Here is a 12,529-nt window from a genome sequence, read left to right as displayed (position 1 = left end):
ATTAGTATTTCCCCTGACCCAACATGGTTATGGGCATGAAATCAGGGGTCAAAGTGGGCAAAGTCACCATATTTTATCATTTTGAATAAGTAGCTGCAGTTTTTCAAGGCTTAAATGCCGTTGGGCCAGCAATTTGACAGTGGGAATCAACACAGGGTGGTCAGTTACATATAAAACATCTGTCTTTTGCCTGGCCCAATGCTGTTTTGGGCATGCAATCAGGTGGCAAAGTGGGCACAGATAGCATTTTGAATAAGTAGCTGCAGTTTTTCAAGGGTTGATGTTTTTATTAAAAATTGCAACAAAAATAAATCCAGTATCACTTTGTCCAAGATAAAATAGACTATATACATTATCCAAAGGGTAAAAAAGACCAATATGAACAAAAACTTCACACACCCAATTCTACTACAATCTCATCACAAAACAAAACAACTAATACACCACTTCACAAATATAAAAAAATACAAAAAAACACAAAACAAATCAAAAACTTTCCACGAGAGAAACATGCCAACCCTTAGCACAATAGTCTTCATTACCACAACCCCGCCACCAATCTATAATACCACCCACACATCCTTTACTGTCAGGTAATGAAAGCAAACTTTAAATGTATGTAAACCTTACTAACAAAAAAAAAGGGTTTCCACAAAATCTAATAGTGATAAAACAGGATAGATAGCCAAGAATGGAGAGACCCTCAGTGTCAAATTGCTGGCCCAACGGCATTTAAGCCTTGAAAAACTGCAGCTACTTATTCAAAATGCTATTTGTGCCCACTTTGCCACCTGATTGCATGCCCAAAACAGCGTTGGGCCAGGCAAAAGACAGATGTTTTATTTGTAACTGACCACCCTGTGTTGATTCCCACTGTCAAATTGCTGGCCCAACGGCATTTAAGCCCTGAAAAACTGCAGCTACTTATTCAAAATGCTCAAAATGCTATCTGTGCCCACTTTGCCATCTGATTGCATGGCCAAAACAGCGTTGGGCCAGGCAAAAGACAGATGTTTTATATGTAACTGACCACCCTGTGTTGATTCTGTCAAATTGCTGGCCCAACGGCATTTAAGCTTTGAAAAACTGCAGCTACTTATTCAAAATGATAAAATATGGTGACTTTGCCCACTTTGACCCCTGATTTCATGCCCATAACCTTGATTGTTGGGTCAGGCGAAATACTAATGCATTTTGTATAAGGGACCCCCTTCAGTGTTTATTTGATGTGAAATCAGTGATCCAAATTTATTTAATCCTTTAAATATAAGCTTTTCTGAATCAGAAGCTGGAGCACGAATTAGAAACGAATAAGAAGCTGGCCGAATAAGAAGCTAACTTCAGCCTCGTAGTAGAATGTGGGTCCTCTTGACTCAAGAATTTTTAGTTTGAATTCAGTAGCTTAAAGCAGGAACACCGAGTAGTACTATTTTGTAAACTTCTGTAACTAGTATATAGTTGCAAGGTCTGGGACACCAGCCAGTTACAAAGCAATCCAGAGGATAACATTTGGTATGTGGTTAGTCAAGCTGTAGTGCATGTACTTCCCAGATTACCTCAGACAGCATCAAGGGCTGCTTTCAGCTGTTCAACTAAGTATTAGAACTGCATGCATTTGATTCAATATAAAATATTCAAAACAAATTAGATTTAAAAAACAAACAAGCATGACATAAAGAATTGTTTAGTAAACATTCATACACAGTAGAGGGTACATGGAATAAATATACAAGTGCAGGAATTATGACTGCAGAATACATGTGTACACTTTAGGGGGTGCTAGTCAAACATTTACCATCATAAATGTGTATGTGACAAAGCCTTAGAAATTCTTTATTACATTGATATCTACATCACACCACTAGAGAGCCAGCAATATTTGCTATATTAGTTTATGTTTATATAATCTGTGTGAGCTGTCACTTAAATCAGTTAGTTTGAATTCTTCGATTACCACCAATGAGTTTCAGGTTTTATTTGACTGGAAAGAGGTAGAATATGACATCACGCATTTTACAATGTTAACAAAGCTAATCACCCCAGCAAGACAAGGCACTAACATGGCGCTCCAACCTCCATCCCGCCTTACTAACCACCGACTATACAACAGCTAGAGCGTAGTGCACGTAGTGACGTAAGACGCTCTGGCTTTATCTTCGTCTCTGTTGCTCTTGGTAGGCTTGGTCGCTGAAGGTCGGCTTGATCGTGCCAACCAACATGGCGGACGAGGAAGAAGTAGCCAAAGAGAAGGTGATGAGCTATTAACATTTCACTGTTTGCGCTCAAGATTTTATATGTGGACTATGCATTTTGTGGAGGACGCTCCATCAATTTCTTTCCCGTGGTTTTCGTGTAACTTGATTTAGTTTTCCATGGTGTATCTTATGTCGAGGACAGTGCTGCAGTCCTATAACCAACTTGTTGCTCTGCATCATATCTGTCGCAGCGTGTCTGCATGGCATGGCGGGACTTGTAGTTCCAAGACATCTAGATATCCACAAATCAATTAACGTTACTTTAATTTCATTGTAGTCAAATGCATTTTCCTGATTAGTATATCAGCATTGCATATATTGTCTATGTGGTCTGCAGTTCTTGATTGACTATGTAGAGGCTATTATACATTAGTCTAGAGGACACTCCCCTGTATATTCATACAATGCAAAGCAGGATTGGATTTATGTCAGTTCGCTACCCAAAAGAGCAAGTAATCTTTACAAGAGTGCAAGTGCTATGTGCATTCACCAATCTTCCAGTTGTGCTAGGTTTCGCCACAATGTGCTGTCAAATATGACATTTCAGCGTATTAGAGGGGCAGGAGAATCACAAGGTAATATGTATTTACAGTCAACTACACTGAAAATAATAATAAAAACACCTTATTATTAGTCATTTTTATATTGAGTGCTTGCACAGGTCAGTGTTAAGGCAGTGCGGAGTCCATTTGTGTATAATAATGTGTATATATGTATGTTTTAGATTTTTGTATGAGAATATTATTAACCTATACCTTCTGTTTTATTGTTCCTTTAGTCCTTCAAGTTGTTATGGATTCTCGATGTGAAAAAGACACCGTGTGCACGTGAATCTGTGCTATATGGGTCTGTTGGCTCTTTATTGTTTGGTGTTGGACATTTTCTAGCGACAAGTAAGTGGCTGTATGTAAAAATTAAAAAATATTAGCTCTGCTACTGTTTTATGTTTTGATATTTACACAATTCAGAGAGCATTTTTATAAAAAAAAAAAATAGCTTGACTGTGCTCCTGTTAGCTTTGGGGAGATGAAAAGGTAATTACAAAAGCTCACTTTGTATCAGTCTGTACAACAAATACACTTTAAAAACTGAAAAGTTGCACATTAAAAGTATCAATCCTCCCCTTTTTTATACTTGTGATTACATTTTTCTGAGCAATGGTTGAATAAAAAAAAAAAAAGTTCAAAGTTGTATAAAGTTGCTTTACAGAAAAAAACTGCAATCTACTCAACCTCCTTAAACGTGTTGTGGTTTGCCATTAATCACTATATAATTAGAGATGAGCGGGCTCGGATATCTGAAATCCGAGCCCACCCAAACGTTGCCGATCCGAGACAGATCCGGGTATTCCCGCCAATTGCAAAACTGAAACCGAGGCTCTGAGTCATAATCCCGCTGTCGGATCTCGCGATACTCGGATCCTATAAATTCCCTGCTAGCCGCCGCCATCTTCACTCGGGCATTGATCAGGGTAGAGGGAGGTTGTGTTAGGTGGTCCTCTGTCCTGCTATATCTCGTGCTGTGCTGTGCTGGGGAAATAACAATGCCTTTAGAAGGACACAGCACAGCACGATTTTTTTTTAAAAAAGTTATAAAAAAAAAATATCCAAAAACAATCCTGCAGTATAAGTCCATTGGTACTGCAATATTACAAAGTTCACTGATTCTGCAGAATAGACTGGGAATTAGTAGAAATGATTGTTATTGAGGTTAATAATAGCGTAGGAGAATAAACCAAAAAACTTGATTTTAACACTTTTTATGTTTTTTTTCAAGATAAATCCGAATCCAAAACCTTAATTTCGAACCAAAACCTTTCGTCAGGTGTTTTGCGAAACAAATTCGAACCCAAAACCTCAAGCAAATCCGAATCCAAAACACGAGACACCAAAAGTGGCCGGTGCACATCCCTATATATAATACATGTGATGATCAGCCCACATGTGTCCTGCTTTATTTCTGATGCCCTTGTATATGATACCAGATGAGCTCAGGTCTGTGCTTTAATTACAGCTGTATCTACACAACAGATATATTGCTATAGCTAATTGCAAGAAAGAAATATCAGAATATTTAGTTCACCTTTAATGTACTTGGATCCAAAATGTGATTTTATATATTAAAAAAAGTATTTAATTTTCCAATTCGGTTTGCACTCTTGTTATTTAGCTGTTGCATTTGAAGTAGCACTGGTGTGGATTCTTTTGGTCATATATAGATCTGAATATTTTTTGTTCTTGCTTGCAGGCAGAGTCAAACGTTCTTGTGACTTGGCTTTTGGGGGATTCATTCTTAGTACCTTGGGCTGTTGGTAAGGTTCTCTCTTTAGTATATACACATAATGAAATAAGAGCAGAAGTTATTTTATGTAGAAAAGCTTTGCTCTGCCCAGTAAAATGTTCAGTTTCTTTGAACCTAGGCAATACATATTGGATCTAAGAATGTATTTTTATATGTATTCCCATATTTATTTAAGCCAGTGAATACCAAACTTTTTCAGTTCAAGGCACCCCTAAACCAAAATAATTACCAAGTAGTCCCTCGCCTCGCAACCACAATTACATCTTTTCTGTTTTGATTCCCAATGCAACAATTTTCCTCAGAGACCCAATTTTATTATTAATAAATCGATACCAATTTACAAATCTCCAGCTACCAAAACACTTATGTCACATATATTAGTTGAATTGGTGCCCACTTCCTCAACTTCTCTGTGACAGAATGCTTTATTCAACATATGGGGTGCTCTTCATCATGCTATTTATGAATGTTTGATCACTAATTATTTTGATTGTAAGGAGTAACATGAAATGGAATTATATTTGTCTATATAAAATATAGCAAGCCATCATGTGGCCTCCTTGTGTAAGATCTCCTGCTAGGTGTCACACTCCTATGCCGGGATGTAACTCACCCCAGAGGGCTTTGAAGCTGCTCAGTTTCCTATAAGGTGGTCAATGTTATCTGGTAATTCTGGGGTCTACAGAGCCACCACATAAACAGATCATTTGAGAGCAGGGCTCTGCTTTGAAGTAATTTGCTTTTAACTTACAGGGAAAAATAAATTATAAATTGATTTGATACTCAGTATTTACAATGCAGTTATGATTTGGCTTTATTCCCCAGTTATGTTATTTGTTAATCCTTATAACTGTAATTCCTCCCTGTTTAATACATAGTCCATAAATCTATGTTAATGATTTATGAACCTTATACATTTACAAATAAAAAGTTTAAAAAAATGAAAATCCCCTTTTAAAATGACAGGGAATTGATAAATGTAGAACACAGTATCCCCCGTGTCTACTATACAGAGAGTAATCAGCGGGGTTATGGGTAAATTGAAAACTTTCCAATGCTGTAAGCCCATCTAGCAGCTATGACCCAAGAACTGTTCAGGTAAGTAGAAGTACATACAGCTGTGCCATGGTTATAAGCAAAGTATGGTTACTGGCAGGGATAAGGCAGAGTAATAAAATAGTTGTGTATGTATTATGTCCATAGGACTACTTCAATTTTTACAGATAGTTTATTTTGAACTTGAGTGTTCTCTTACAGCAGAAGCTGCTCAAACAGTCTCAAGAGCTACCAACAGGTCAAGTTTTCACAATTTCTGTCTATAGAAACAGTTGGCATAATTACTGCCACAGAAAAGTAGAACGACACCTGTGCATAATTAAAGAAATTCTGAAAACATGAACTTGTGGAGCTCCTGTCTTACAGGGATAACTAAAAGGACATTTTAAATTGCCTGTTTGAAAACAGCCCCATGTAGCCACTGTGCAAATACTCCCAACACAACTTATTTGGAATACAGTTCCACTCAATAATGCTAAGCCCCAAATCATACATTCACTTACATTCTGGGATTCAAGGCTGTTGAATTCAGAACATTTTACCAAATTACTTCTATGAAAGTTTGGTTAAAAAAAAGTAATTATGTTAAGGCTCTCTCCTTCAAAAATATTAAACAACAAAGCACAACTTGTTGACTTGATGTGACCGCACTGGCCATTTCCGTGCACAAACCAACCACTAATGCAGTTGCTTACGCCAAATTGATAGGTAGAGAAGCATCTCCCACCTACTGAGTCTTCTGCAAAGGGGTATAAGAGTTTATTATTTACCCAATACATGTTTGGATGAAAACTATTATCTAATATTTTTACTTGCACTGTTACTGACAATGGTTTTTATTTTAGGGTATACTGTAGATACAATCATGCAAAGCTGAGGATTCAACAAAGAATATTACAAGATGGCATAAAAAAGAAGATCATGTATGAAGGCACGGATATTAAACCTGTTGTAGATGACAGCTACAAAAGTGACCAGTAATGGTCCAGCAACCACACTCATGGACTACAGGCAACTTGTACAGAGATCAATTAGAAGTGATTGTTTAAGCCTGAGTTGTCTTGGACATATTAAAACAATATACTATAGTGAAGAGGAAAAGGATCACTTCCATGGCATTTACTGTTGTGCATCTCAAATAATCCCCTTCAAATGTTTTGTTGGCCTATATGAATATATTAGCAGTTACCATTTATAGGGGAACTGTACTAAATACCAATATGGTTTAAATTACTCAATTTTTCCTAAATTACTATTAAAATGACAGCAGCTTAGCTCAAAATTCAACATTGTAGTAAATTACTGTTGATGCTATAGCCTTGCATGGTTACTATTTTCAGCATTGGAACCATTTGTCCAAATTAAAAACCATACTGCCTGTCCACACAAATGTTACATGAAACAAGGATCATGCCAACATAATGTACAGTACTCTCCGCCTCTTTAGAATGTTTTGGTGCATAGGCCTGTTCCAAGATTTGTACGTGCAGTCATTGCATGAAAATAGTGTGACGAGCCAATTCATGTTAGGTACAAAATGTGCAAGCACTTGTGTCAAGGACTTGAAAGGAAGATGCATGGTTGACATGTGCTTTCGTATGGTTAGTAGGATGGTTTAAATCTTTATTAAATCTATGTTAAAGTTAGGTGATATTCCTACATTGGAATGTATACAGTAAAAATGTACTAATCATTGTATAGTTATGGAAAGGATGCACTAGCAAGCAACAGCCTAACGTAATCAAAACCTGTGAAGGGGGTATGGTCTATGGAAAATGGTTATGAAAGGCAAATGGCAATAGCCTACATGCTCACTGCCATTAACTTATATTGTGCCACCAAGTCTGCAGCGCTGTATGGAGATTTTTTTTTTTCCGGGGGGGGGTGTGACCCATTCACATCAGTACCTGTCAAGTGGAGCCCAGTTTAAGTTCCTTAAAACAACAAGGCAGAAGAGCTAACCACTATTATTTAAGTCTTGGAACATGTGTTTATATTGAAGATGTGCATTATCCTGGTTTTGTAATGAAGACTGAAGAGCAGTACTACAATGACTCATTTATTTAACTTAATTTTATCTATTTATTTAATTACTCCACCTTATTTTACTGTTTACTGTACATTGTTCTGCTTTGCCACTCCTCTTCTCCATTTACATTGGTTACACTGCTTTGCCACCGCCCTTCTGTTTCACTCCGTCTGCTTCTGTGCAACTCACCTCCCGTCTTTCCACGCTCCGTTAGTGTCATCTAACTTTACTCGAGTACTCTCCTCCTGCCTCTATTGCCTCTTCACGCTCACTCCTGCCCCACATCTCTCACTATGCCGCCCCGCTCCTTTCCCATTTCCATCCTCTCCCCGAGTCACCCTTACCGGTCCTCCTCTCATGGTCCCATCTCTTTCCTGTGCTCCAATAACCTCTCCCCCACTGGTCCAACTCTCACACCCCCCCTCGCTCCATCAACCCCGACAACCTTATCCGCATCTCCCCTCATCCTTCCCTCCCCATCTCATGTGCCCTCTGGAACTCTAGGTCCATTCGTAACAAACTGACCTCCATCCATGACCTCTTCATCTCTAACTCTCTCAACCTTCTTGCCATCACTGAAACCTGGCTCACTCCCTCTGACACCACCTCACCTGCTGCCCTCTCCTATGGGGGCCTATCCTTCACCCACTCCACCAGACCGGACGAGCGTCCAGGAGGTGGAGTGGGCCTCCTCCTATCCCCCTGCTGCACTTACCGGGTCATTCCCACCGTACCTTCCCTCTCTTTCTCCTCCTTTGAAGTTCACTCCATCCGTCTCTTCTCTCCTATCCACCTCCGTGTCTCCGTCATCTATCGTCCCCCTGGCCCTACCTCCCTTTTCCTGGATAACTTCGCTGCCTGGCTCCCCCACTACCTTTCCTCTGACCTTCCTTCCATCATACTCGGCAACTTCAACATCTATTGATAACTGCTCTGACCCTGCCACCATCAAACTTCTCACCCTCTCCACCTCCCTTGGCCTCACCCAATGGACCTCCTCCCCCACCCACTGTCTTGGCCACTCCCTTGACCTAGTCTTCTCTCACCTCTGCGATCTCTCTGATTTCTCAAACTCTCCCTTCACACTCTCGGACCACCATCTCCTCTCCTTTACTCTGTCCTCCCCCCCCCCTGCCGAAAGTCACCCTCACCAGACGCAACCTTGAAGCGATTGACCTTACCTCTTTCTCCTCCTCTCTTGATTCTCTCCTCTCCCTTCCCTGGCCTGTCCAGACCAAGCGTCCTCTCTCTACAACCATTCACTCACTACTGCCCTGGATGCTGTCGCCGCCGCCTTATTCCTCAACCGTGGCACTCCAAACTCACTCGCTTCCTCCAAAAGTGCTCCCGCACTACCGAACGCCTCTGGAGGAAATCTCGCTCCCTCGCTGACTTCCTTCACTTCAAATTCATCCTCTCCTCTTTCTGCTCTGCCCTCTCCCTTGCTAAACAAACCTTCTTTAAATCCCTCATCTCTTCTCAGTCCTCTAATCCCCACCGCCTCTTCGCAACCTTCAACTCCTTCCTTTCTCCCCCCCCCCCCCCTCCTCCAGTCCCACTTTCCCTCACTGCTGCTGACTTCGCCACTTTTTTCTCTTCCAAAATTGAGGCCATCAGACTTAACATCTCTTCTTCCTCCCCCCCTGTCCTTATTGCTCCACCCCCATCCAACACGCAACTCTGGTGCTCTTTCCAACCCACATCTGAAGTTCGCTCCCTTATTCTTTCCTTTCCACCTGTCCGCTTGATACCATCCCCTCTAACCTCCTTCGCTCACTCTCCTACTGACTGCTCCTACCTTGCACACCTACTCAACTTATCACTCGCCTCAGGTGTTGTACCCTCCTCATTCAAACATGCTCTCATCTCTCCTATCCTCAAAAAAACCAATCTTGACCCCACCTCCCTCGCCAACTATCGCCCCATCTCACTTCTCCCCTACGCCTCCAAATTACTTGAGCGGATAGTCTGCTGTCGTCTCACCAATTACCTCTCAGACAATTCCCTCCTCGACCCTCTCCAATCTGGCTACCGCCCCCTCCACTCTACCAAAACTGCCCTGGCCAAAGTCACCAACGACCTCTCAGCCAAATCCAGGGGTCACTTCTCCATACTCATCCTCCTCGACCTCTCTGCAGCCTTTGACACTGTGGATCACACCCTCCTTCTGCAAACTCCTCTCTCTTGGCCTCTCTGGTTCTGTCCACGCCTGGTTCTGCTCTTATCTCGCCAACCGCACCTTCTCTGCCTCCACCCCCTTCCCTCTCCCAGGGCTCTGTTCTCAGCCCCCTACTATTCTCGCTCTACACTTCCTCACTCGGGGCTCTCATCTCCTACGGTCTTCAGTATCGCCTCTATGCTGACGACGTTCAGCTCTACGTATCTTCTCCTGATCTCTCTCCCACTTTCCTCTCTCGTGTATCTGACTGCCTCTCTGCCATCTCCTGGATGTCCTCGCGCTTTCTCAAAATTAATATCTCTAAAACTGAACTAATTGTCTTCCCTCCCCACAGGCTCCCCTCTCACCACAACCTCTCCATCATGGTTAATAATTCAACCATCTCCTCTGTCACCCAGCTCCGTTGCCTGGGTGTCACCCTTGACTCATCTCTCTTTGTCCCCCACATCCAATCTCTAGCCCAAACCTGCCGCTTCCAGCTGCGTAACATTGCCCGCATCCGGCCCTTCTTCTCACAAGATGCCACCAAAACCATCATACACGGTCTCATCTCCCGCCTCAACTACTGCAACCTTCTCCTTACTGGCCTCCCCCTATCCCACCTCGCCCCCCCTTCGCTCTGTTCTCACTGCGGCTGCCTGACTCATCTTTATCTCACGCCGCTCCGGCTCCCCTTCCCCTACAGGATCCTTTTCAAGCTCCTCACCACCACTTACAAAGCCCTCTCCCAGTCTACTGCCCCCTATATCTCCAACCTCCTCACCATTCACACCCCTGCGCTCAGCCAATGACCGTCGCCTCTCCTCCACTCTGATCACCTCTTCCCACTCCAGAATCCAAGACTTCTCCCGAGCTGCTCCCCTCCACTGGAACGACCTCCCTCACTCCATCCGTCTCACCCAGTCTGTGCTCCTTCAAACGGGCACTCAAAACGCACCTGTTCCTCAAAGCCTACCAACAATCCACTTAACCCTTACCTTGTTGCACCTTCGCAAACATCCTTCTCCCCCTCCACCAGCCCCGCCTTTCTCTCCCTTACTTTAATGGCTCCCTCCTGTGCCTGTTTGTCCACCCTCCCTTAGGATGTGAGCTCATATGAGCAGGGCCCCTCTCCCCTCCTGTCTCCATACCTGTTCTTCTACTCAATCTTCGCTCATATGTCTGCCCGGAGTTTTGAAGTATTGGTACTTTGTGTTTATTGCTCTGTACTATGTCACCCTGTATGGTCTCCTGTTTGTATTATGTACAGCGCTATGCAAACCTTGTGGCGCCTAACAAATAAATAATATTTTTACCATATGAAAACTTTTCCCATAAATCACATACCACAATAGCAGCTCAGATGTTTTGTAGTACGAGTAATAACAGCCTTACTTGTCTTCAGTGTTTGAGTGTCCATTGAAGTGGGAGTAAGAATCTCCCTATCCATGACTTCTATAAATATTTACAAATTCCCCACTGTACTCCATCCCAGGTCAATACCTTACTATTCTTTTGTCAATCTAAAAATAAACATATCTGGCCATAAAGGAGGTATATCCTCAGGGTATGAAATCCTTTTAACCCCCACTGATGAACATAACAGAATAAATATGTCTAACAGACAAGGCATGGCAGTGAATTTTTAAAAATTGGTTCTAGTTTTCTAAATGTATTGCTCAGAAATGCGAAGATAATGCATAATTTATACTTCACTCCATAAAATCCTAGTCAAATGTTTAAAAAAATTTTGTTGGAGGAATGTTGGGATGATTGAGTTTAATTTGGAACTGTCCCATATTGCATAACCTTTGATCAGAGCTACCTTCACCCAATAAATCAGGTGGTGAAAACTATGATCCCCCAACCACATTGGCATTTTTACATCATTATCCTCAGCATCTCCAAGTACACAATAGATATGTGGTACAATATATATTTGCTACCAAAGCTGCAATTTGGGTAATTGCAGCTTTGGTAGCAAAAACATATTGTACCAAATATATATCTCCAATCCCTCTGCCTACATCAAATACAGACCTGGTAATCATTGACTTAAGAAAAAAAAATATCCTCTGCCTCCTCCTTTGATTACATTACAATGTTATACCTATTCTACAGCTAGACCTGTCATGCTCCAATACCGAACTACAATATGTTAAGCTGTTAAGTGGCAAAAAGCAAAACTTCTGTATATGTACGTGTTTTATGGTGAGCAAATGTATCGCACAACTTACCTTTCCTTCCCTGATGTGATCTTCCCCCTGTTCCTATGGAACTTCCCCATCTCCCCCAACTTTTCTTTTTGATTGTATTATAAAAATAAAAATATTTTGTTAAAAAAAAAAGTCCTGAAAGCAAAGCCTCCCAAAACATGTACTGGCACTGGCTAGTCTATTCATACATTAGGGGGGTATTCAATTGTTAGCGTGATCGCTGAAATACTCGTGCTCCAAAAATATTACCGGTAATATCTCGCTGAATCCAGCGAGTAAATTACCGTATTAACGGTAATATTTTTGCAGCACGAGTATTTCAGCGATCTCGCTAACAATTGAATACCCCCCATAATGTCCGAAAATAAGGCTATATAATGAGTCTGAAAAGGTCTCCCACAGCTGTGAGATTAGTAACCAAATCTCTATACAATGACGACAGACAAGTTTTCTGGTATTAAATAATTTTATTCATATAAACCATTGCATTGAAAGTAGTCTAACATTTTGCCAC

At 41.4% G+C, this 12,529-nt stretch overlaps 1 protein-coding gene across 1 annotated transcript; it reads left to right on the top strand.

Moving 5' to 3' along the window:
- Positions 1 to 2,159: 2,159 nt before the first annotated feature.
- COX20 (cytochrome c oxidase assembly factor COX20) lies at positions 2,160 to 11,125 on the top strand. Its single transcript, XM_075203556.1, has 4 exons — positions 2,160 to 2,250; positions 3,034 to 3,148; positions 4,503 to 4,566; positions 6,458 to 11,125. Exons 1-4 carry the CDS (start codon positions 2,218 to 2,220, stop codon positions 6,591 to 6,593), a joined length of 348 nt encoding a protein of 115 aa, XP_075059657.1. The 5' UTR covers positions 2,160 to 2,217; the 3' UTR covers positions 6,594 to 11,125.
- Positions 11,126 to 12,529: the final 1,404 nt, after the last annotated feature.

This window comes from Mixophyes fleayi, chromosome 3 (genome assembly GCF_038048845.1).
Source record: "Mixophyes fleayi isolate aMixFle1 chromosome 3, aMixFle1.hap1, whole genome shotgun sequence".
In the NCBI taxonomy this organism is placed as follows: domain Eukaryota; kingdom Metazoa; phylum Chordata; class Amphibia; order Anura; family Limnodynastidae; genus Mixophyes; species Mixophyes fleayi.
This window is presented reverse-complemented; position numbering and strand designations above follow the sequence as displayed.